Below are 26,503 nucleotides of genomic sequence, written 5' to 3' on the forward strand. Positions count from 1 at the left end.
ACTCCTCCACCTCTTTAACCACCTTCCCCACTCTTACTGAAACATCTCTACCCCAGAACTGCCATTCCTGTCCCTGTTCTAACCATGTCTCCATAATGACCACAACTAGGTGGGATTTCTCCACCAAGCTCGCCTCAAGGCTGGAAGTTCCTTCCTGAGATCACTGGACCTTTACATGGACCGTGTCTCCCCTGCACAATTCCCATGGCAGGTGGGATGGTAAAATTCTGCCCATAAACTCAGAATGATTCCAACACAGAAGGCCATTTGGCCGTTTGTGTCTGCTAGCTCTCTGAAAGCAGATCCACTCCCCCATCTCTACCCATGGTCCTGCACATTCTTCTTGTTCAGAAACCCAGTTCCCCTCTTGAATGCCTCAATTGAACCTGTCTCCACCACACTCTTGGGCAGTCCATTCCGCATGCTAACCGCTTCCTGGATGAAATAAAGTTACTCCTCATGTTACCACTACTCCCTTTGCTAACTAACTACATTTGTTCCCTCCCATTCTCAATCTTTTCCCCGAGGGGGGGAACAGTTTCTCCCTAACCACTCTCCAGCTGCCACGTGAGTTTGAATTCCTCCATCAAAATCTTCTCGCGGCAGGAAACCAATCCCAACTTCTCCAACCTGTTTCTGTAAGTGAAGGAATTTTATCTGGACTAACACTCATAGGATTTCCTCTTGCTGACCCCGCAGCCACAAGTGGATGGCGGGGTGGGGGAGGGGGTGGGAGGCGCTGGTCCGAGTTCTCGGGGTCAATGTGTCCTCTCCTGCGGCCAGTCCGGATGAGGTCAGGATTTTCCCTCCCGCTGTCAGGGCCGCTCAGTTACAGGAGCTGCCGACGCCAACAATGATACTGTTTAATGTGAGGTGACATTGTGACAGCATAAAGCTCCGGGGAGGGTCACAACTGCAGTGTGGCCAGAGACAGAAGCAGGGGAGAGGGATCGGCCGGAGTTAACAGCAGCGTCCTTCAGCACCTTAGACAGCGACAGATGGAGTGAGACGGTGGGAGTAACCCGCTCCTTACTCCAATGATTGAACCTTGTCTCAGTAAAATCTATTCTTCAATCTGAACAGATCCTTTCTGCTGAGGTTGGCAGTTCCTGTTGAAGTGTTTTGATGTTAATTCTGGAAAAATGAAGCGACTTTAGAGTCTGTCCGCATTTGAAGATTTTAAAAGCGGTTCTTTCAGCAGCAACCCCCCACCCCACCCCACCCTCACTCTGCTCCTGGATAATCTCTGCGGTATTGAGGAGTCATGGAGACCTTAGTGGAATCTACCGAGTTGAAAATGGTCACACTGTCCCATCGGAGCCTGACAACCTCTCGCCAATGGCAAAACCTTGTCAATGTCATTAGCCAGCGCAAGGAGAGGCTTATTGACATCGACGAAATCCCAAAGAGAAGGCTCGCCATCAAAAATGAATACATCCAAGACATTAACCAGCAGATCTTCTCCAAGTTCGGCGGCAAGGACAAGGACTCGGTCTTCCCGGCCCGCCAGCCCGCCCTGGCCACCGCCGACAGAACATCTGAAATCTTTGTGTCCACCGGTTACAGTTTCCGGGGGGTGTTATTACCCACCTTTAACCTGGTATTCAAAACCAGTTCGTTAGAGAAACTGTACCAACGCTACTCCGCCAGACAGAAACGCATCTCCCTGGTTATGATGAACGTCATAGACTGTTTTACTAAGTTTAACATCATGATGGTGTTTTGCTTCGCTACTCCCGAACTGATTGATCCTGTCATGAGTGGAATAGCTGGAATCTTCATCCTCTTCTCCTCTATCCTGTGTTTACTGGTTCAAGCCGGTAAAGATGCCATTTCTCACAACTACCTGCAATATCTCGGCCTGGCTACTTGGTTATACCAATCAGCACAGATTCTCGTAGGTTTGGGAATCGGTTTGGAAACCAACGAGACCTGGTTCATCCTGTTCATTGTGTTCGGTACTTACACCATGCTTCCTATCCCACTGCTCTGGTGTATCCTTGCTGGGACCCTCTCCTCAGTAATTCACTTGTTAATAGAAGGATTTCGCTTCGCCAAAGGCGAAATTCTCTTACATCAGGTATCTACTTATCTCTTTTTATTTCGATTCAGATTCCGGGTCAGTTTAGACTAATACCATGTGGCTTCATTGAGGTGTCCTTTTTTAATCAGCCCCAGTTCTGGGACCGAGTTTAACTGAAGCATGTGATCAATTTGACCGGATGATTGTTTAAGTGATTGAGTTCAGAGAGTCCACTGTGTCTCCTTTAGCCTTTCCACCTCAGCTGTTTACACCACTCCTATTTATGAACGATAAACATACAAAATAGGAGCAGCAGTAGGCCATTCGGCCCCTCAAACCCGTTCCTCCATTCAACCAGATCATGGCAGACCTCTTTGTGTTTGGAATTCTATATTCCCATTGCCCCAGAGAATCGATGATTCCGCTGCGAAACCAGAATCCATCTCCCCGCACCTTAAAAATATTCAATGACCTTCCATCGTTTTCTGAGGCAGAGAGTTCCAGAATTACACAACCTCTGAGAGAAATAAAATTCTCCTTATCTCTCTCCTAAAAGGGACACCCCTCATTTTCAAACAGGACCCCACACTTCTGGACTGTTCCATAAGAGGAAACTTCCTTTCCATATCCACCTTCTCAATACTGTTCGGGATTTTATTTATATCAATCAAGTATACAATAGGCCTAAACATGTAAAAACTGACACAGTTGTTGAGGAGTATAGTGAACTCATGCACAAGGATACCCAGGTCCCTCTACACAGATGCCTTTTAAATCTGTTTCCCATTTAAATAGTAATTTGCTCTTTTGTTTTTCCGGCCAAAATGGATAACCTCACATTTATCCACATTAAATTCCATCTGCCAGATTCTGACCCATTCCCCAAGCCTGTCAATATCCATTTGTAAACTTTTTATCTCCTCCTAACAGTCTGCTTTCCCACCTACTTTCATGTCATCTGCCACTTTCGTTATGTTACACCATGTCCCTGCATGTAGATCATTGATATAGATTGTAAATAATTGTGGTGCGAGAACTGAACCCTGCAGGACCCCACTAATTACAGATCGCCAAATAGACAAGGACTCATTTATTCCAACCCTCTGCTTTCTATTAGTCAGCCAATCCTCAATCCAAGCTATTTGGCGTTTAACCTTCTGGATCAGTTTTTTATGTGACACCTTATTAAATGTCTTCTGGAAGACAGGACCCCCATTATCTCCTCGTTAGTTTCATCCTAAAAGAAGCCGAGCAGGTTTGTCAAACAGGACTTGCCCTTCACAAAACCCTGCTGACACTGGTGGATTCAGCTCTGCTTTTCCACATGTTCAGTCACTTCCTCCTTAATGATTAACTGTAGCAACTTTCCCACCACTGAGGTCAAGCTGACTGGACTGTAAGTTCCCACTTTTTGCCTCTTTCCTTTCTTGAATAAGGCTTCACATTAGCGTGTGTCCAATCCACCTGGAATCCAGGGAATTTTGGAATGTCAAAGCTAATGCACCTACTTCCTGTGCTGTTATCCCCTTTAACAGCTGAAGGGTGTAGGCTATCAGGTCTCGGAGACTGAGCTACTTTTAAATCCCATTCACTGAGTATTTTCTGGTTATAGTAATTTCACAAAGTTCCACTGTATTAACTGTAGTTTTTGGGACAGAATTATTATCTTCTACTGTGAAGACAGAGGCAAAGTATTGGTTTAGTGCCTCTGCAATCTCAGAGTTTCCTATAATTACCTCACCATTTCCATCTTCTAAAGGGCCAACATCTACTTTCACTATTCCTGTTTATATACTGATAGAAACAAAGAGGATAGCAAGAGGAAAAATAGATCCAAGTAAGGACAATGAAGGGAAATTATTCATAGAGCTATAGGAAGTGGATGAGATCCTCAATGAGCACTTTGTATCAGGATTCACCAAGGAGAAGGACATAAGAGATGTTGAGGTTAGGGACAGGTGTGTGAATGTTCTAGAGAACATCAATATATTGAGGGAGGAAGTGTTGAGTATCCTAAATTGCAGGAAGGTAGACAAGTCCCCGGGGCCGGATGGGATCTATCCCGGGTTACTGTGGGAGGCAAGGAAAGTAATAGCTGAGGCTTAAAGAGATACCTTCACATCCTCTTTGGCCACAGGCGAGGTTCCAAAGGACTGGAGAATAGTCAATGTTGTTCCCTTGTTTAAGAAAGGAAGCAGGGATAATCCAGGAAATGATAGACCGGTAAGCCTGATGTCAGTGGTGGGGAAGCTTTTGGAAAAGATACTGAGGTTCAGGATATCTGCACATTTGGAGGAAAATGGACTAGTTAGTGACAGGCAGCATGGTTTTGTACGGGGAAGGTCATGTCTCACCAATTTGATTGAGTTTTTTGAAGAGGTGACAAAGATAATTGACGAGGGAAGGGTTGTGGATATAGTTTATATGGACTTTAGTTAGGCGTTTAACATGGCAGACTGGTACAAAAACTAAAATCACATGGGATTTGGGGTGGGCTGGCGAGATGGATACAGAACTGGCTTGGTTATAGAAGACAAAGGGTGGCGGTGGAAGGGTTTTTTTCAGAATGGAGATCTGTAGCTAGTGGTGTTCCGCAGGGATCAGTGCTGGGACCTCTGTTGTTTGTAAAATATATAAATAATCTGGAGGAAAATCTGGGTGATCTATCGGTAAGTTTGCAGATGACGTGAAGATTGGTGGAGTTGCTGATAGTGCCGGGGATTGTCAGAGGACACAACAGGATGTAGATAGATTGGCGACTTGGGCACAGAAATGGCAGATGGAGTTTAATCCGAACAAATGTGAGGTGATGCATTTTGGAGGATCAAATTTAGGTGTGAGTTATATTGTAAATGACAGAACCCTGAGGAACATTAACATACAGAGAGATCTGGGCGTACAGGTCCACAGTTCCCCAAAAGTGACAACACAGGTGACCAAGGTGATTAAGAAGGCTTAAGAACATAAGAAATAGGAGCAGGAGTAGGCCATCTAGCCCTTCGAGCCTGCTCCGCCATTCAATAAGATCATGGCTGATCTGAAGTGGATCAGTTCCTCTTTCCTGCTTTCTCCCCATAACCCTTAATTCCCTTGTCTATCAAAAACCTGTCTACCCGTGACTTAAATATATTCAGTGAGGCAGCCTCCACCACTTCAATGGGCAGAGAATTCCAGAGATTCACCACCCTTTGAGTAAAGAAGTTCCTCCTCAACTCCGATCTAAACTGCCCCCCCCACCTTATCCTGAGGCTGTGCCCTCTAGTCCTGCTATCCTTTCTAAGTGGGAAGAATCTCTCTACCTCTACCCTATCCATCCCCTTCATTATCTTATACATCTCTATAAGATCACCCCTCATCCTTCTAAACTCCAACGAGTACAGACCCAGTCTATTTAGTCTCTCTTCATAGTCCAACCCCCTCATCCCCGGTGTCAGCCTAGTGAACCTTCTCTGCACTCCCTCCAAAGCCAATATATCCTTGCGCAAGTGCGGTGACCAAAACTGCACACAGTACTCCAGCTGCAGCCTCACCAGTACCCTGTACCGTTACAGCAAGACCTCCCTGCTTTTATATTCTATCCCCCTCGCTATAAAGGCCAGCATCCCATTAGCCTTCTTGATCACCTGCTGCACCTGCAGACTGGGTTTTTGCGACTCATGCACAAGGACCCCCAGGTCCCTCTGCACCGTAGCATGCTGCAGCTTTTCTCCCTTTAAATAGTAATCCCTCCTACTATTATTTCTGCCAAAGTGGATAACCTCACACTTGCTAACATTGTACTCCATCTGCCAGGTCCTCGCCCACTCGCTCAGCCTATCCAGATCCCTCTGCAGACTTTCCACACCCTTCGCACAATTTGCTTTTCCACTCATCTTTGTGTCATCAGCAAATTTCGACACCCTACACTCAGCCCCCTCCTCCAGATCATCTATATAAATGGTAAATAGCTGAGGCCCCAGCACCGATCCCTGCGGCACTCCACTAGTCACCAACCGCCAACCAGAATAGCACCCATTGATACCAACTCTCTGCTTCCTATTAGACAACCAATCCTCTATCCACGCTAACACCTTACCCCCAACTCCATGCCCCCTAACCTTCTGTAGCAACCTTTTATGGGGCACCTTATCAAACGCCTTCTGAAAATCTAGAAACACCACATCCACCGGTTCCCCTCTGTCTACCGCACTAGTCACATCCTCATAGAATTCCAATAGATTTGTCAAACGTCAAATGTAAATTCGTCAAAGGCATATGGCCTTCTAAGTACAGGAGTACTCAGTGTTGCTGTATAGAACCTTGGTTAGGCCGCATTTGGAGCATTGCGTGCAGTTCTGGTCACCACATTACAGAGGGATGTGGAAGCTTTGGAGAGAGTGCAAAGAAGGTCCCCCAGGATATTGCCTGGTCTCAAGGGTATTGGCTTTGAGGAGAGGTTGAATAAACTGGGATTGTTTTACTGGAAAGACGGAGGCTGAGGGGAGACCTGATAGAGGTCTACAAAATTATGAGAGGGACAGACAGGGTGGATAATCAGAGGCTTTTCTGAGGGTAGAAATGTCAATTACAAGGAGGCACAGGTTAAAGGTGAGAGGTGAGAGATACAAAAGTGTCCAGAGGGGCAATTTTTTCACATAGAGGCTGGTGAGTGCCTGGAGCAAGCTGCTAGAGGTAGTAATAAGAACATAAGAAATAGGAGCAGGAGTAGGCCATCTAGCCCCTCGAGCCCCGCCATTCAATAAGATCATGGCTGATCTGTCGTGGCTCAGTTCCACATTCCCGCCCTCTCCCCATAACCCTTAATCCCCTCTCTTATCAAAAACCCATCAACCTGCGTCTTAAAAATATTTAGCGAGGCAGCCTCCACCACTTCAACGGGCAGAGAATTCCAGAGATTCACCACCCTTTGAGTGAAGAAGTTCCTCCTCTAGTAGTAGAGGCGGGTACAATTTTGTCTTTTAGAAAACTTTTAGACAGTTACATGCGTATGATGGGTATAGAGGGACATGGGATTAGCTTAGGGGTTTAAAAAAAGTGTAGCAAGGACAAGTCGGGCAGTGGACCTGTTTCCATGCTGTAACCCTCTATGACACTAAGATGTATGGGGTTTTCAGATGGGTGTAGGTAGGTTGAGTGAGTGGCAAAAACCTGACAGATGGAATATAATGTAAGAAAGTACAAAGTTGTTCACTTTGGCTGGAAGAATAAAAAAGCAGAGTATTCCTGAAACAGAGAACAGATGCAGAATTCCAAACAACAGAGGAATCCAGGGAGACTCGTGCATGAGTATTTAAAGGTTAGTAAGCAGACACTGCCTGTAATAAAGAAGGCAAATGGAATGTTATCCTTTATTACAAAAGGAATTAAACATAAAAGAAAGGATATTATGTTTTAGTTATAGCGGTCATTAGTGAGACCACATCTCGAATGTTGTGTGTAGTTTTGGCCTCCTTATGTAAGGCAGCATGTAACTGCTTTGGAAGCAGAGGAGGTTTACTAACTGAATACCTGGAATGAGTGGGTTGTTTTATGAGGAATGGTTGGACACTTGGGGCTGGTTTAAATAAGTTTAGAGGAGTGAAATTAACTTGAACAAAGAAAAAAACAGGCCCTTCGGCCCTCCAAATGATGCCCTAATTAAACTAAAAGAAACCTTCTGCCCTTACTTGTTCCGTATCCCTCTACTCCCTCCCTATTCATGGACCCATCCAGATGTCTCTTAAATGTTGTTAATGTGCCTGCTTCCACCGCCTCTAGTTTTAGACGCCCCTACTTTTTGGAAAAGATATTGACTATCTAGCTGACCTATGCCACTTATTATTTTATAGACCTCTATAAGATCATCCCTCAACCTCCTACGCTCCAGGGGGAAAAGTCCCAGTCTATCCAGCCCCTCCTTATAACTCAACCATCAAATCCTGGTAGCATCCTAGTAAATCTTTTCTGCACTCTTTCTAGTTTAATAATATCCTTTCTATAATAGGGTGACCAGAATTGCACACAGTATTCCAAGTGTCGTCTTACCAATGTCTTGTACAACTTCAACAAGACGTCCCAACTCCTGTATTCAATGTTCTGATCGATGAAACCAAGCATGCTGAATGCCTTCTTCACCACTCTGTCCACCTGGGACTCCACTTACAAAGAGCTATGAATTTGTACCCCTAGATCTCTTTATTTTATCTATAACTCTCCCCAGTGCCCTACCATTAACTGAGTAAGTACTTCCCTGATTTGATCTATCATATAATCATAGAATCACTACAATATGGAAGGAGGCCATTCAGCCCATCACTTCTGTATCAACCACAATCCCATCCAGGCCCTATTCCCTTAACCCCATAATAATAGGAAGGAAAGTATGTTGTGAAATGTGAGGTGATGCATTTTGGTAGATTGATGCTCGGTTTCATTGGCCAGAACATTGAACACAGAAATTGGGACGTCTTGTTGACGTTGTACAAGACGTTGGTAAGGCCACACTTGGAATACTGTTCTGGTCACCCTATTACAGAAAGGATATTGTTAAACTAGAAAGAGTGCAGAAAAGATTTACTAGGATGCTACCAGGACTTAATGGTTTCAGTTATAAGGAGAAGCTGGATAGACTGGGACTTTTTCCCTTGGTGCATAGGAGGCTGAAGGGTGATCTTATAGAGATCTATAAAATAATGAGGGGCATTGACAAGGTAGGTAGTCAATATCTTTTCCCAAAGGTAGGGGTATCTAAAACCAGAGGGCATAGGTTTAAGGTGAGAGGGGAGAGATACAAAAGTGTCCAGAGGGGCAATTTTTTCACACAGAGGGTGGCGAGTGTCTGAAGCAAGCTGCCAGAGGTAGTAGTAGAGGCGGGAACAATTTTGTCTTTTGAACGGGTTGGACATTTAGACAGTTACGTGGGTGGGATGGGTAGAGAGATATGGGTCAAATGTGGGCAATTGGGACTACCTCAGTGGTAAAAAGTGGGCGGAATGGACAAGTTGGGCTAAAGGGTCTGTCTCCACACTGTAAACCTCAAAAGAACAAAGAAAAAGAAAATTACAGCATAGGAACAGGCCCTTCGGCCCTCCAAGCCTCCACCAACCATGCTGCCCGACTGAACTAAAACCGCCTACCCTTCTGGGGACCATATCCCTCTATTCCCAATCTATTCATGTATTTGTCAAAATGCTCCATAAAAATCACTACCGTATCCACTTCCACTACCTCCCCTGACAATGAGTTCCAGGCACCCACCACCCTCTGTGTAAAATATCTGCCTCGTACATCTCCTTTAAATCTTTCTGTACGCACCTTAAACCTGTGTCCCCTCATAATTGGCTCTTCCACCCTGGGAAAAAGCTTCTGACTATCCACTCTGTCCATGTCCCTCATAATCTTGTAGACTTCTATCAGGTCTCCCTCAACCTCTGTCGCTCCAGTGAGAACAAACCAAGTTTCTCCAACCTCTCCTCAGAGCTAATGCCCTCCATACCAGGCAACATCCTGGTAAATCTTTTCTGCACCCTCTCCAAAGCCTCCACATCCACATGTGGTGACAGAATTGAACGCTATATTCAAAGTGCAGCCTAACTAAGGTTCTATGACTCTCTAACTCTAAGTGAGAGATGGCTTGCCATCACCTCCACATTTTATGATCAGGATATCTTTTGTTGCTTTTACAGGTTATTGTTAAAGTCCTGTTATTGTCTTGTATGAATCTTGTCAGTCTTCATGTCAGTTACCTTTCCGTCCGAGCTCAGCGAATGGCATTCTTAGAGACCAGGAAGAATATTGAGGGCCGAATCCAATTGGAGGAGGAAAATCAAAGACAGGTAACAAGAGGGGGGGATGAGTATTGATTTCCACAGGATGTTGCTTCACTCAGTGCACCCATTGTTGAGCAAACCCCTCAGTCCTACCCACCCAGCTTCTCCTCATCTCCCTCAATCCCACCTACTCACCTCTTCATCTCCCCAGTCACCTGTGCACAATATCCCTCAATTACACCTTGTCAACCTGGAAGGGGAGCTTACAGGTAGTGACATTTCTGTATGTTTGCTGCCATTGCCCTTCTTGGTGACAGAATAGAAGTAGGCTAATTAGCCCATCGAGTATATACTGGCTCTTTCTTAGAGCAACCCAGTCAGTCCTGTTCTACTGGATCCACTCTGCATTAGGGGTAGGGTTAGGCTGAGGTGAGAACTGTGCTGAATGGTTTTCCAGAAGAATGGGAGGTTGGACGTAGGGCAAGGGTCAAGAGTTGGTTTTTAGAGGAAAGGAGTGATGATGGTGGATTGAAAGAAGAGGGATAACACATGATGTTGGACATATAAGGAGTGTTTGAGGACTCTGGGTCTGCACTTGATGGAGTTTAGAAGGATGAGGGGAATCTCATTGAAACTTACAGGATACTGAAAGGCCTGTATAGAGTGGACATGGAGAAGATGTTTCCATTAGTCGGAGAGACTAGGACCCAAGGGCATGGCATCAGAATAAAGGGACAACCTTTTATATAACCAAAATGAGATGGAATTTCTCCAGCCAGAGGATGGTGAATCTACGGAATTCATTGCTGCAGAAGGCTGTGGAGGTCAGATCATTGAATGTCTTTAGACAGAGGTAGATAGGTCCTTGATTGAGAGTGGGATCAAAGGTTATGGGGAAAAGATGCAAGAACGAGGTTGAGAAACTTATCTGCCCTGATTGAATGACAGAGTAGACTTGATGGGCCGAATGGCCTAATTCTGCTTCTGTATCTTATGGTCTTATGAAGAGGGAGAACCATTTACAATATTGGCTAAGAAGAGGATCATGAGGGGAAGTTGGGTTGTCAGAATTTACTTGGAACAGGATTGAAGGACAAGGAAGTGGATCTTATGGACAAAGTGAGCTTAGTGAGGCCAGAAGGAGAGATAGGAGGTAAAATAAAGAAGAAAGCAAGTTCAAGGTGTGGCGAATCTCTAGTTCGTGATTCATGTTACTATTTTAGAGATCGTGTTTAGTTCTGAGAAGATTGTTGTTGTGAAGGTAAGGTAATTAAAATGCTGAGCTTTGGAAATTGCCAGAATCCCAAGAGGAAAATGTCAGTTCAGAGGGTTATTTGAGTTTGTTTATTAGTGTCAGAAAAGGAGAGATTGAACTGGTGTGGCCAGAGAGATTGTAAATGGGGGTAGTCGACTTGGGGATCAGTCTGAGGATAGGACAGCAGGTGCTAACGTCATAGGGGTGTGAGTAGATCAAGAATCTTTACTGGGAAACTGAATATTCTGCAGCAGGGAAAGAGACTCGTCCTGAAAAGATGCTGCGATAGGCAGGTTCCGTCCATTTATAGCTCAGAAAAACCCTTGCAGCTGAGACAGTGTCAGAACTTGACTGACTCTGTGGTGGTTGGGGCTTGAGAGAACCCCTGAGAATCATTCATAGCTTTTTGCATAGTTTGGAGGAATCTTGGGGCAGTGTCAGCTCAGTAAAGCTGGCAGTCTGTAAAAGAGCTGGAACTAAGCAGGTGATTAGAGGTAAGAGTGCAGCTTTTTAAATGTAGTCTCAGGAGAAGAGATTGAACAAATTTTGAAGTTATGCCCAATGAGCTCAAGTCAAAGAAGAAAGATCAAAGAACAGTACAGCACAGAACAAGCCCTTCAGTCCACCATGCCAGCACTGATCACATTCTCCTATCTAGACTAGCCTCCTGTATCCCTCTATTCCCCGACTGTTCATGTGTCTATCCAGATAAGTCTTAAATGTCACTAATGTATCTGCCTCAACCACTTCATTTGGCAGTGCATTCCAGGCCCCCACCACCCTCTGTGCAAAAAAATGTCCCCCCCGCACATCTCCACTCAACCTTTCCCCCCTTTTACCCTGAACTTGTGCCTCCTTGTAATTGTCATTTCTGCCCTAGGAAAAAGCTTCCAACTGTTCACCTTATCCACACCCCTCATAATTTTATAAACTTCTATCAGGTCTCCCCTCAGCCTCCGTCTTTCCAGGGAGAACAACCCCAGTTTATTCAATCTCTCCTCATAGCGAATACCCCCCATACCAGGAAACATCCTGGGAAACCTTTTCTGTCCAGAGTCTCCATGTTCTCCTGGCAGTGTGGTAACCAGAGTTGGACACAGTATTCCAAATGTGACCAAACCAGCGGTTTATACAACTGTAACATAATTTGCCAACTTTTATATTCGATGAGATCCTGACACCTTAAATCAAGCGCTATTGAATCAGACAGAAAGAGGCCACATCCTGATATTCAAAGCACTCAGTTTAGATGTCTAACTGCAGGATGAAGGTTGGTTTGTCAGATGCAATAATCCCAATCTGGTCCTTGGGGAGTCACTAACTGATTTCCGTGTGTGCTGATTGGATATGAGCTCCCTGGTGAGCAGCAATGACCTGCCCAACTGGAGATCATCAGCTCAGTCTCTCCAGGGTAGATGCAGGGAGGGCTCTGTACAACTATTCTCCTGTTGGAACTTGTGTGAGATTTGCTGTTCTGGTTGGGACTCCTGTGTCCTAGAAAGGGACACCCCAGATGCCCCAGATACTGCAAATGCCCCACATAGCGACACCCCGGAGACCCCGCACATCCTGGACACTCCGGACACACCCGGACACCACAGATACCACAAACACCCTGGACACTCCAGACACTCTGAATATCTTGAACACTGCCTGGACACTCCAGACACCCCGGACACTCTGGATACCCCAGACACTCCAGACACCTTGGACATCCCAGACACTCCGGAGACCCCAGACACTCTGGACATTCTGGACACCCTGGAAACTCTGGACCACCCTGGACAGTCTGGACACCCCAGACACCTTGGAACATGCTCGACATCTCGGATAGCAAGACCCCGTGTCTTCAGTTTCAGAGGGTGATATAGAAGGTGCTTCAGGGGATGTCCAGAGTTGCAGTCTTCCTGGATGATGTTTTAATTTCAGGAGCTACGATAAAGGAACATCTGCACAGTGATGCAATACAGAAATGTCGAGGCTATTACAACCTGCACTGCAGAATGTTAACCAGCTGTTTTTCCCCCTGGATTGCAAACTACTGTGGAAGATTTGTTGTAAACTTAGCAACCATTCTGACCCCATTACATAATATCTTGTGTCAGAACAAGAAGTGGAACTGGTCGGTTGGATCAATGCAACCCGTCCGCAAGCTGAAGAAGTATTCCTCAAACCTGACGTTCTCACGCACTTTGATTCTGTCCTACTCCTGTAGTTACCGTGTGATACTCTTATGGTGCCAGTGGTCATCAGGTGAAGAAAGACCCATTTCTTTTGGATCTCGGTCCTTGAGTAAGGCTGAAAGTAACTATCCACAGATTGAAAGGGAAACATTAAGGATAATCTTTGAAGTAAAGGAATTCTATCCATTCCTGTAGGGGAGAGAATTTACATCATTGATGGATCATCGCCCAGTAACCACCAGTTTTGGGGCCGATACAGAAATTCCACCATTTGCAAAGGTAGGTATATCTTTCATCTGCATACTTACACCCTCAACTACTGACAATCAAGTCTACATGGTAACGCAGATGGATTGTTGAGGTTACTATACCAGCTGCTTTGTCAAACCGCTCAAACACAATATCTTCAAAAATGCTGGACAAGTGAGAAAGCGCACTCGGAATGATCCCGTGCTCACAAAAGTGATAGATCTGATTTTACAAGGGAAGACCTTGGACACCGAACGTGAAACCCTCATACTCCAGGAGATTGGAGCTGTCAGTGCTGTCAGGATGGGGTCCTCCCGTATTCCTTGCACAGGCTGGACCCGTCTCTTATTGTGTCCAGACCAGAAATGATGTAATCTGGAGGAGACATGCAGACAGCTATCGGCTGGAAGAACAATCCATTGGAATTGGAACATGTGGAGAATCCAGATTCAACCACGACAAAATCCTGACCTGAATCTTCCTAAACCCCCGAGATGAACTGACATTTCACCTACAGATCAGACACTGAGACAATCTATAGTGCCTGTGTCAATGCCAAATGTCTTCACCAATTTATCAAATAAAGCTGTTGGGCTTTAATCTGGCGTTGTGAGACTTCTCACTGCGCCCACCACAGTCCAACGCCAGCATCTCCACATCAGTGTTAAGAAGACACCAGACATTCATAGTCAGCTGTCCTGAGAGTGATGACCTCGTTGGGTTTGGTAACAGTGACTGTTGGCTATAGTTTAATTTAAGAGAAGAGGAAACATTCTGTATTTGCATTAATTCCTATTGACTAGCAGAAGCTTTGCTGTGTTAATGTATTCACCGGAGGTGATGTTACAAATCCCTGGCACGGGAAGCAGGGAGAAGCAGCAGCATTGCGAGGGAACCCACACAGCTGGAAATAAGGTTCTGTCGGTTTAAACCCTCTGTGCTCCCCCACATCATTCTCCAATATTCAATACCTCCCCTTCCCCCCGTGTCCCTGCACATCGGCTCCATTCTAATAACCCTCTAATATCCTGGTGAATTCCTCAATTCAACCACCTCCATTTCCAGGCGGAACATTCCAGACCCCAATCTCTCACTGGGTGGAAAAGCTTCTTCTCACATTACATTTGCTCCTTTTGAGAATCACTTTAAATCTGTGTGCTCTTGTTCTCGGTCCTTTTACAAAGTGGGAACAGTTTCTCTCAGTCTACTGTGCGAGCCCCTTCATAATTTTGAACATCTCTGGCAAATGATTTTGTTATAATGTGATTGGAAGGGAAAAAAGGAAAGTAAATTCTTGTGCTTCACCCTTTGAAAAGTAACTTTTCTTGATCTTGTTTGATTTTTGAACAGGAAAGGCTGGTTCTCTCGGTTCTTCCCCGCTTCATGATGATGGAAATAATTAATGACATGGCTGATGAAGTAGATCGGCACTGCGCATTCCACAAAATCTATATTCACCAATACTCAGATGTAAGGTGGGTGTCTATAGGTGGGTGTTGAGTTTGACTCAGATAATATTCAAGTGTCGTGTCAGGTGTGTGTCAAGAGTCACAGTTAATAAGGCATAAAGGGAGATACTTATCCCATCAAATGTAACATTGGGTAATGGGAACACCTTGGATCAGCTTCTCTGGCCTCCCAAACGCCTGTTCCCTGTCAGCGGGAGGTGGTGTGTTGTTTGTTGGCGGTGGGGTTCTCTGGTCCCGCTGCTATCAGTGGGAATTCCCATTGCTGATACTCCATCCTGTGGGCGACTCTGTTGGCCCTGAGAATTCTGGCCCTCTTCTTTATCTACCTTATTGTTAAAAAATTGATGACAGGAAGGCTATGACAAGTGAGAGCCTGGAAACGATCATTATCATGAAAGAGGTAGTGTTGGGCAAGTTAATGGGGGGGGGCGGGGGGGGCTAAAGGTAGACAAGTCTCCTGGTCCTGATGGAATGCATCCCAGGAGACTAAAAAAGACGGCGGGAGAAATAGCAAATGTACGAGTGGTAATTTACCAAAATTCGCTGGACTCTGGGGTGGTTCCTGCAGATTGGAAAACAGCAAATGTGACGCCACTGTTTAGAAAAGGAGATAGACAGAAGGCAGGTAACTATAGGCCGGTTAGCTTAACTTCTGTAATAGGGAAAATGCTTCAATCTATCATCAAGGAAGAAATAGCGAGACATCTGGATATAAAATGTCCCATTGGTGAGATGCAGCATGGGTTCATGAAGGGCAGGTCATGTTTGACTAATTTGGTGGAATTCTTTGAGAACATTACATGTGCAGTGGACAGTGGGGAACCTGTGGATGTGGTGTGTCTGAATTTCCAGAAGGCATTTGACAAGGTGCCGCACCAAAGACTGCTACATAAGATAAAGGTGCACAGAGTTCTGTGATGACCAAAACTGGATGTGATACTCTAGTTACAGCCGAACAAGTCATGGGTCAGATGTCCATTGATAGCGCAAGACATGGGGGTCACATGCATGTGTTTGTGTCTTTTTTTATTTGAACAATACATTTTACAGGGTGATGTGATCATGTGTAAATCTCTGTCAGATTGAGACAGGATAGATAGAAGACTGTTGTCTGTGGTTTACCATCTAGAACAAGGTCATGGATGCATTATCAAATGTAAGAATATAAAAAGGGAGGACAGAGGAAACATCCTCACACAAAATTAAAGAGGTAACCAACAAAGTAGATGAGGGTAGTGCAGTTGATGTTGTCTACCTGAACTTTAGCAAGGCCTCTGACAAGGTACCGCATGGTAGGTTGTTGCATAAGGTTAAATCTCACAGTATCCAGGGTGAGGTATCTAAATGGATACAAAATTGGCTTCTTGACAGAAGCCAGAGGGTGGTTGTGGAGAGTTGGTTCTCAAACTGGAGAACTGTGACCAGTGGTGTGCCTCAGGGATCAGTGCTGGGCCCACTGTTATTTATCATTTATATTAATGATTTGGATGAGAATTTGTAGGCATGGTTAGTAATTTTGTAGATGACATCAAGATTGGTGGCATATTGGACAGTGAAGAAGGTTATCTAAGATTGCAACGGGATCTTGATCAATTGGGCCAGCGGGCTGACGAATGGCAGATGGAGTTTAATTTAGATAAATGTGAGGTGATGCATTTTGGTAGATTGAACCAGGGCAGGACTTACTCAGTTAATGGTAGGGTGTTGGGGAGAGTTACAGAACAAAGAGATCTAGGGGTACAGGTTCATAGCTCCTTGAAAGTGGAGTCACAGGTGGACAGAGTGGTGAAGAAGGCATTCGGCATGCTTGGTTTCATTGGTCAGAACATTGAATACAGGAGTTGAGACGTCTTGTTGAAGTTGCATAAGACATTGGTAAGGCCACACTTGGAATACTGTGTACAGTTCTGGTCACCCTATTATGGAAAATTAAACTAGAAAGAGTGCAGAAAAGGTTTACTTAGATGCTTTGGGACTTGATGGTTTGAGTTATAAGGAGAGACTGGATAGACTGGGACTTTTTTCTCTGGAGTGTAGGAGGCTGAGGGGTGACCTTATAGAGGTCTATAAAATAATGAGGGGCACAGATCAGCTAGATAGTCAATACCTTTTCCCAAAGGTAAGGGAGGCTAAAACTAGAGGGAATAGGTTTAAGGTGAGAGGGGAGAGATACAAAAGTGTCCAGAGGGGCAATTTTTTCACACAGAGGACGGTGAGTGTCTGGAACAAGCTGCCAGGGGTAGTAGTAGAGGCGGGAACAATTTTGTCTTTTAGAAAGCATTTGGACTGTTACATGGGTAAGATGGGTATAGAGAGATATGGATAAGCGTGGGCAATTGGGATTAGGTTTGTGGTTTAAAAAAAAAGGGTGGCATGGAAAAGTTGGGCCGAAGGGCCTGTTTCCATGCTGTAAACATCTGTGACTCTAAATGTCGCGAGGCTGCATCATTGATTTTCAGGGTCAGTGGTTAAGGAAGAAAGAACATCATCATTGAAGATTAGATTAAAGAGGGGAAGAAAGGAAGAAGTGAATGGATGTGCAATCAAGATGAGTATTTGTCATGTGGAGGGTAAAGGCCTGAATGACCTGTGTCAGTGTTGTGGTTGCTGTGTATTTATGTGATTTGATTGGAGAGTGGGGTAGATGCTGGAATGGCTCCCAGTGCCCATTTTGGGGTTATTCGTTCACTGACTGGTGCCATTTGGATCAAATTAATTTGCTTTCAGATGACTGAACAATTGGCTTTACTCCGATTTTGAAGGAACTATCCTTACAATGAATGAAGGATTGTGATGTTTATGTGGAAGGGGGTGGCAGCAATGGGAATGGGGTGGAGTTACCCTCCAAAAGATGAGAGATCATTGTAACCAATAGCCTGTTCTCTTCCAGCATCCTGTTTGCAGATATCAAGGGATTCACCAACCTATCGATGATACTTTCACCACAGCAGTTAATCCACATGCTGAATTCACTCTTTGCGCAGTTCGACAATCTGACTGAGGTTAGTTACTCTCCTCTTCTGGGTAGATTCTCTGAGATCACCCAGCATGTCACTTCCCCGTGTCACTCAGGGAGCATGGAGCAATAACAGTGACTCCTGAGGGGGCAGGATGGTTAAACGTGACTGCAACTTGACAACTGGGAGGTAGGAAATCAGGTTTCTAATGTGTCTGCAACATCTTAAAGGGGAGGATCATAGTTCCTTTCTGATCATAAGAAATAAGTAAGATGGTGAAGCTCTGGGATGATGTCTGGGGAACAAGCAATCCAGCAGCAGTTCAAGTGGAAATGCTGGAGCAATGAGAAAGTAGCAATCTGTATGATCCCTGTAGTTCCATTGGTAAATGCTGAACAGCTCCATCAAGAAGTGGGCAGTGTGTTAACTGAAGCAGCATTATCCCCACACTCTGGTTACCATTCTGAGAGGGAAGTTATAATCTCTGTTAGGTGATAACTCAAACTCCAATCTTCATTATTCCAGCAGATGCTGGAATCTGAAACCAAAAGAGAAACTGCTGGAAAATCTCAGCGGGTCTGGCAGCGTCTGTAAGGAGAGAAAAGAGCTGATGATTCGAGTCCAGATGATCCTTTGTCAAAGCTCATTATTTCTGCATCACTCTATTGGACCTTTCCTTGGCTGTACTTTCATCAATCCTTTCTGCTCCGGTACAAGACATCCTTTCCGCTGTCACTCCGTCCCCCCCGATTGTCCCTCTGAGAGCGACATCTCCCTCTGGGTCTCTTTCACTGCTTAATCCCACCTTCATGTTTGTCCACAGCCCTGTGTCCAGCACACTGACGAATCATCTCCACACTGGCACCCTACCTCTACACCGGCACCCTACCTCTACACCGGCACCCTACCTCTACACTGGCACCCTACCTCCACACCGGCACCCTACCTCCACACCGGCACCCTACCTCCACACCGGCACCCTACCTCCACACCGGCACCCTACCTCCACACCGGCACCCTACCTCCACACCGGCACCCTACCTCCACACCGGCACCCTACCTCCACCCCCCCACCACAATGCAAAGTAAAAGGGTTTGGGAAACATGTGCCCTCTTCCTGGGTGGGTTTCCCTCTACAGCGGCTCCCTGGACATTTCCAATGCTAATTCGTCTACCACTCGGGAAGGTTCAGATGAAGGGAAATTTAGAAGTCTAAAGATAAAGTTTGAGGTAGCAGAGGTGTTGAGTGATTTGGGTAAAGACAAGCATTGTAGGGAAGAAGGCCAGAGAGTCTGAAGGTATTGTGCATCATCGAATCCCGGGAATCACATGGGTCAGTACCTGGATCCAGCTGTTCACAATATATATCCATGATTTGGATGTGGGGACCAAATGTAATATTTCCCAGTTTGTGTATGATGCATTGCTGGGTGGTAATGTGTATAAAGAGACCACAGGAAGATTTGCACAGACTTACTGAGTGGGCAAGAGCATGGCAGATGAAAGATAATGTGGAAAAATGAGAATTAATCCACTTTGGTAGAAAGAACAGATATGCTGAATAATTCATAAATGGTAAGAAATTAGAAAGTGTGGATATACAAAGGGACCTGGGTGCCCTTGTCCGTAAGTCACTGAAGGCTAACATGCAGTAAGCTGATAAAATGGCAAATGGAATGTTAGCCTTTATCACAGGAAGGTTTGGACACGGGCGGAGTGAAGAGTTGCTTCAATTTTATTGAAACTTTGTGAGAAGCACCTGTCGCACTGTGGGTAGTTTTGGTCCCCTTACCTCAGGAAGAATATTATTGCTGCAGAGGAGTGAAAGGAAGGTTCACCAGACCTTGTCCCAGGAATGGCAGGGCTGCCTAATGAAGAGAGATGGGGCAAACTGGGCCCATATTCTCCTGAGTTTCAAAGAATGAGATAAGATCTCTGTGAAACTTATTAAAGGAATAGACAGAGCCGATGTGGGTAAGGTATTTCCCTGGATCCAGCGTTTACAATTTCAAAGTAAGGGAGAAACCATTAGGACTGAGATAAGAAGAAATTTCTTCTTAACAGAACAAAAGGTTGTGAATCTTTGGAATTCTCTACCCCAGAGGATGCTCAGTCATTGAGTATGTTTAAGGCAGAGATTGATAGATTTCTGATTAACTGTATACACTGTAAAGAGTTGTGAGGATAGTGGGTGGAAAAGGCATTAAAGTGTCCAATCAGCCACGTTTGTATGAAATGGGAGAGCAATCTCAATGGGCTGAATGGACTGCTCCTTTTCCTATGTTACCAAGATCTATACAAGGAAAGCATTTAGCTGAATGTGCAAACTTTTCACAGTAAGATAGACACTCTAGAGAATGTGAAAATTTCGAAGGAGGAAGTGTTGAGTATCCTAAATTGCAGTAAGGTAGACAAGTCCCCGGGGCCAGATGAGATCTATCCTGGGTTACTGTGGGAGGCAAGGGAAGAAATAGCTGAGGCTTAAAGAGATATCTTCACATCCTCTTTGGCCACAGGCGAGGTTCCAGAGGACTGGAGAACAGTCAATGTTGTTCCCTTGTTTAAGAAAGGAAGCAGGGATAATCCAGGAAATGAGAGGCTGGTGAGCCTGATGTCAGTGGTGGGGAAGCTTTCAGAGAAAATATTGGGACACATATACACATTTGGAAGAAATGGACTAGTTAGTGACAGGCAGCATGGTTTTGTGTGGGGAATGTTATGTCTTACCAACTTGATTGAGTTTTTTGAAGAGGTGACAAAGATAATTAATGAGGGAAGGAGGGTGGATGTAGTTTATATGGACCTTAATAAGGCATTTAACAGGATCCCACATGGCAGACTGGTACAAAAACTAAAATCACATGGGATTCGGGGTGGGCTGGAGAGATGGATACAGAACTGGCTTGGTTATAGAAGACAGAGAGTAGCGGTGGAAGATCTCAGTGGCACTCTACCTCCACACCGGCACCCTACCTCCACACCGGCACCCTACCTCCACCCCCCCACCACAATGCAAAGTAAAAGGGTTTGGGAAACATGTGCCCTCCTCCTGGGTGGGTCCACCCTATCTAACCCTCTGATCATCTTGTATGCCTCAATTAGATCACCTCTTAACCTTCTCTCAGAATGGAAATCTGTAGCTAGTGGTGTTCTGCAGGGATCAGTGCTGGGACCTCTCAGTAGTAGTATACAATACTGTTGTTTGTGGTATATATAAATGATCTGGAGGAAAATGTGAGTGGTCTGATTAGAAAGTTTGTAGATGGCATGAAGATTAGTGGGGTTGCTGATAATGCCGGGGATTATCAGAGGTTACAATCCAATTAAGAAGCTTGAATCTTTAAAGAGAAATCTGAACCGCCAGTTACTTATCAATTGAGCTGCACAAGAAAACCTTGTGTTTTAACCACACAGAACAAATTAAACAAAGCAAATATTTTAAGGTGAGAAGGGAGAAATACAAAAGTGTCCAGAGGGGCAATTTCTTCACACAGAGGGTGGTGGGTGCCTGGAACAAGCTGTCAAAGGTAGTAGTACAATTTTGTCTTTTAGAAAACATTTGGATAGTTACATGAGTACGATGGATATAGAGGGATATGGGCCAAATGTGGGCAACTGGGATTAGCTGGGAGGGGTTAAAAAAAAGGCGGCAAGGACAAGTTGGGCCGAAGGGCCTGTTTCCGTGCTGTAAACCCCTCTGACTCTATGACTAAATATAATCAGGTTAAAAAATTAGCATATATCCATACAAATGCTATGCACTTCAATTTATTTATTACTTTCCAAAGAATTTTTAAATGTTACAATACCTTAAAAGTTTGGACGGATGATGACACAGTGGTTAGCACTGCTGCTTCACAGCGCTAGGGACCCGGGTTCAATTCCTGGCTCGGGTCACTGTCTATGTGGAGTCTGCACATTCTCCCCGTGTCTGTGTGGGTTTCCTCCAGGTGCTCCAGTTTCCACTCACAGTCCGAAAGAGATGCTGGTTAGGATGCATAGAACATAGGACATAGAACATGGAACATTACAGCGCAGTACAGGCCCTTCGGCCCTTGATGTTGCGCCGACCAGTGGAACCAATCTAATGACCCTCTAACCTAAACTATTCCAATGTTATCCATATGTTTATCCACTGACCATTTGAACGCCCTTAAAGTTGGCGAGTCCACAACTGCTGCAGGCAGGGCATTCCACGACCTTACTACCCTCTGAGTAAAGACCCTACCTCTGACATCCGTCCTATAATTACCACCCCTTAATTTAAAGCTATGTCCCCCCGTGTTAGCCATCACCATCCGAGGAAGAAGGCTCTCACTGTCCACCCTATCTAACCCTCTGATCATCTTGTATGCCTCAATTAGATCACCTCTTAACCTTCTCTCTAACGAAAACAACCTCAAGTCCCTCATAAGACTTATGAGGAAACCTCAAGTTTCCTTGCTTCCAATGCTTCCACATCTTTCTTATAATGCGGTGACCAGAAATGTACGCAATACTCCAAATGCGGCCGCACCAGAGCTTTGACTGGAACAGGTGCTGGAGTGTAGCAACTAGGGGAATTTCACAGTGATTTCATTACATTGTGAATGTAAGTCTTATTGTGATTAATAAATAAACTCTAAAAAAAGTTTATTTCCTCAGCTATTCTCTGAGGTAAGGCTCTTTGTTTAAAACCTCTGAACTGTGGAAGCCTCAGTTCCATGTTCTGGTTGCCTCCTCAGTATTTTCCAGCCAATTCTACTGATTGCTTTCTTTGCCACAAGGTTCTGCAAGGAGATTTTTCCATCCTTGATTTTTCCACCAGCTGCAAGATAGAATAAATCTTCTGTTTTCTCAGGAAATCCACATTAAAATTAAGCCACACTCCACACTATGAGTGATAAAGTTTGTCCCTTAGAATGCAGGAGTTTTATTATTTGCTTTGACCCCCTGCACAACAACCAAAATCAAAGCTGCAACTAAAATTCTCAGAAAACATCCAGATTAATTGGAACCAGAGTTCTCTCTAAGCTCCACTCATCGCCATGACAGGCTCTGGGATGTCCTCAACCAGACCTATAGGCCAAATATCCTTCACTTAAAATTCCTTCTTTGATCTGAAGAAAATAATTGATTTGTCTTCACAGTTTATAGTTGAGCTCTAACTTCCAAAATCAAGACATCTCTTTGGACTGCCCTTATTGCAGGAATTGCAGAGGTCATGTCTTCAGATAATGAAGCCTCTCTGAACCATAGAACCATAGAAAATTACAGCTCAGAAACAGGCCTTTTGGACCTTCTTGTCTGTGCTGAACCATTTTTTTGCCTAGTCCCACTGACCTGCACTTGGACCATATCCCTCCACACCCCTCTCATCCATGAACCCATCCAAGTTTTTCTTAAATGTTAAAAGTGATCCCGCATTTACCACTTTATCCGGCAGCTCATTTCACACTCCCACCACCCTCTGCCTGAAGAAGCCCCCCTAATATTCCCTTTAAACTTTTCCCCCTTCACCATGCCCTCTGTTTTTTTTTCTCCTCTAGCCTCGGTGGAAAAAGCCTGCTTGCATTCACTCTATCTATACCCATCAAAATCTTATACACCTCTATCTGCTTTTGTAATTTTTCTAACTGTTACTCCCTGAAACATAACCCCAACCTTTGACATGTAATGGATGGGGAGATGGTGGCATAATGGTAATGTCACTGAACGAGTGATTCAGGTGTCCAGATTACTGCACTGAGGGCATGGCTCAAATCCCACCACAGCCCCAGGTGGAATGTAAATCAGTGAATTAATCCGAAGAAGCTACTGTCAGAAATCGTGACCATTTTCCATTGTTGTAGAAACTCAACTGGTTCACCAATGCTCTTTTGGGAAAGGAAATCTTCCAATGCCTACTGGCCTGGACTACACGTGACTCCAGACCCACAGCCATGAGGATAACTTTTAAAATGGTGCAGCAAGCCACTGAGGGGCAATTAGGGATGTGCATCAGATTCTGGCCCTGCCTTTGACACCAACATCAACTTAGACAATCTCTAAGGGTTACAAATCAGTTTTCAAAGCGGATGCCCCCATTCCCAGCTATTATTTCATAGAATAGAATCATAAATCCCTACAGCGCAGAAAGAGGCCACTCAGCCCATTGAGTCTGCACCAACATCAATCCCATCCAGGTCTTCTTCCCTTAAGCCCACATATTAACCCTGCAATTTAAACGGCCAATCCACCTAACCTACACATCTTTGGACTGTGGGAAGAAACTGAACACTCGGAGGAAGCCCACGCAGACACGGGGAGAACATGCAGACTGCACATAGTCAGTCACCTGATGCTGGAAATGAATCCGGGTCCCTGGTGCTGTGAGGCAGCAATGCTAATCCACTGCAACACCATGCCACCCTAAAACCAAAAGTTATATTTTAAAACACAAAAACTTATATGAACTGTATTCTGTGTGCTTCTGGATAACTGGGAGCTCTGGATTTGGCAATCCCTCCCGTTTTCTTTGTGGGGACATGTTTGCACTGGGCCTGTCGAATTTCTCCTCGGAATGCCTCCCCCTGCTTTGACACTGTTTTTCTTCTAATAACCGTGTCCAATCCAATCTCGCCAGCTTATCTTAGCTTTGACAAATTTGCCTGGCTCCAGTTTAGAATGTTAACTGTGTTCTATCTTTGCCCTGTTCTATAATGATGTTTAATCAGACGCGATTCTGGTGGTTATCTCTGAAATAGTCGCCCATTGCTCATTCATCCACTTGTCCAGCTTCATTCCCTAAAACTAACTCTAGAATTGAACCCCCCCCTCACTCAGCTTGTGATACGTTGGATGGAAAGGTCCTTGAGAAAGGTGTTCAGGGACATTGTGCCCTCTGTGCCTGTCACACTGTTTGCCTCCCAGTTGATATCAGAGTGTTTGAATTCCCCAATGATTACAGTCACATTGTTTTACACTCACAAATCTCTCTGCGTATTTGCTGTTCTTTCCACTATTTGGGGATTTGTAGTACAGTCCTAACACTGCGGTGCCCCCTTTTTATTTCTGAGCTCAACCCAGACAGCCTCATTTGGTGTTTCCTTCAGTAAATCATCCGTCCAAACATTTAAAGGGATATTAGATCACGGAGGTTGGTCTTGGAGAAATTGTGAAGTGGAGAGGCAGAGAGAGATTCCCGAGTTAGGGGTCTAGGCTCCGAGTGGTAGAAGAATTAGCGTTGGAAATGTCCAGGGAGCCGCTGTAGAGGAAAACCCACCCAGGAGGAGGACACATGTTTTCCTGCCTATTTTCTCTGCTGCACTGGGTGGACCAGATCATCCCTTGGACACTAATCTTTGGGCTGAAAGATTCTTTTCCTAATTGCTAGTCACTCCCCAATTATTTGAATCAATAAAGGAAAAAGGTTCACCAGCTCCCTAGAAAAAAAGGTACAAATTCATTATAAGAGAGATTGATTTGAACATTCTGCTTCTGCTCAACAGGAACACAACTGTATGCGAATCAAAATCCTGGGTGACTGTTACTATGCTGTTTCAGGAATTCCGGAACCGCTTGATGATCACGCGCATTGTTGTGTGGAACTTGGCCTTGGGATGATCCGTGCGATTTGGTAAGAGAACAGACCACTTTATTCAGGAGTTTGTACCCAGTGTCTGACTTGGTACACCAGAAACTCATCCTTTGGTATTCCAAGGATTTATCTTGCCCTGTACCTTTTGAAGCTTGAAGATTTTTTTTAACATTGGATAAGCTATGAATTAGGAATAAAAGGACAGTAAAGGAAAAGATCTGATTATTTGTTGTAGCTCTGAGGAGATCCCAAAGGGCTTTATACCTAACAATGTATACAGATGGCATCTCTACGGGTTGAATTTTTTAAATGTTTTTCTGCAGGGTCGCAACTAAATTGCTCCCAATGAACTTGCAAAAAGTCTTTCCCTTCTTCCTTATCCAGACCTGAAAAGCATCGTTGTGAAAGAAGATTTTAAAGAGAGTAGAGTTTGGAAACTCTCACATGACAATCATCTGGGATTCTGAGGAGGAATCCACAGACATTCACTTGGGTTCAGAGCAGAGTGTGTATTTGACCGCAGTCAATCTGTGTGCTTAAAGGGACTTTGTATTACTAAGACCATTGTAGTTTACAATGCACCTTGTAATTGTGTTAATCTCAAAATTTATATGTATTTATTAAACTAAGGGGTAAAGAAGTATTGTAGCATAATCTGACTTTTTATGTTTAATCATTTCTTTCTTGTTGTTAAAGCTAATTAGCTGACTCTGTTCCTCCATTGTGTTTTAAAGAAAGTAAAAGTTATGATATTTTGAGCTTTGGTTTCATTCTGGGTCCTTCCTATCCAGTTATAACATGAACTGGGAGAGTGTAACACAAACTGGATTCTATCCTGGGATCTGACATATCCAGCCATCCAGTAGAAACATGAGCTGAGATTGTAACCGAGCGGCAGAGAATTCACTGAGAAGGAATTCACTGGCAGGAATAATGGATGTGTAGAGTATAGGGCTAACGGTAGGACTCTGATGTGGATGAACAGAGGGATCTAGGTGTATGTGTGCATAGATCCCTGAAAGTTGGGAATCAAGTAGATAGGGTTGTTAGGAAGGCATACG

At 44.6% G+C, this 26,503-nt stretch overlaps 1 protein-coding gene across 1 annotated transcript in view; it reads left to right on the forward strand.

Moving 5' to 3' along the window:
• Nucleotides 1-1,264: 1,264 nt before the first annotated feature.
• The window catches only part of LOC145351208 (adenylate cyclase type 8-like), a 135,895-nt gene continuing 110,656 nt past the window's right edge, over nt 1,265-26,503 (forward strand). Inside the window, exons 1-5 of the mRNA XM_080200910.1 lie at nt 1,265-2,080; nt 9,688-9,837; nt 14,809-14,933; nt 17,818-17,929; nt 25,354-25,481. Coding sequence (XP_080057036.1) covers nt 1,265-2,080; nt 9,688-9,837; nt 14,809-14,933; nt 17,818-17,929; nt 25,354-25,481 — 1,331 coding nt within the window. The remainder of the gene's footprint in view (nt 2,081-9,687; nt 9,838-14,808; nt 14,934-17,817; nt 17,930-25,353; nt 25,482-26,503) is intronic.

Source organism: Carcharhinus amblyrhynchos, chromosome 12, assembly GCF_965287045.1.
Source record: "Carcharhinus amblyrhynchos chromosome 12, sCarAmb.v2.hapA, whole genome shotgun sequence".
NCBI lineage: Eukaryota > Metazoa > Chordata > Chondrichthyes > Carcharhiniformes > Carcharhinidae > Carcharhinus > Carcharhinus amblyrhynchos.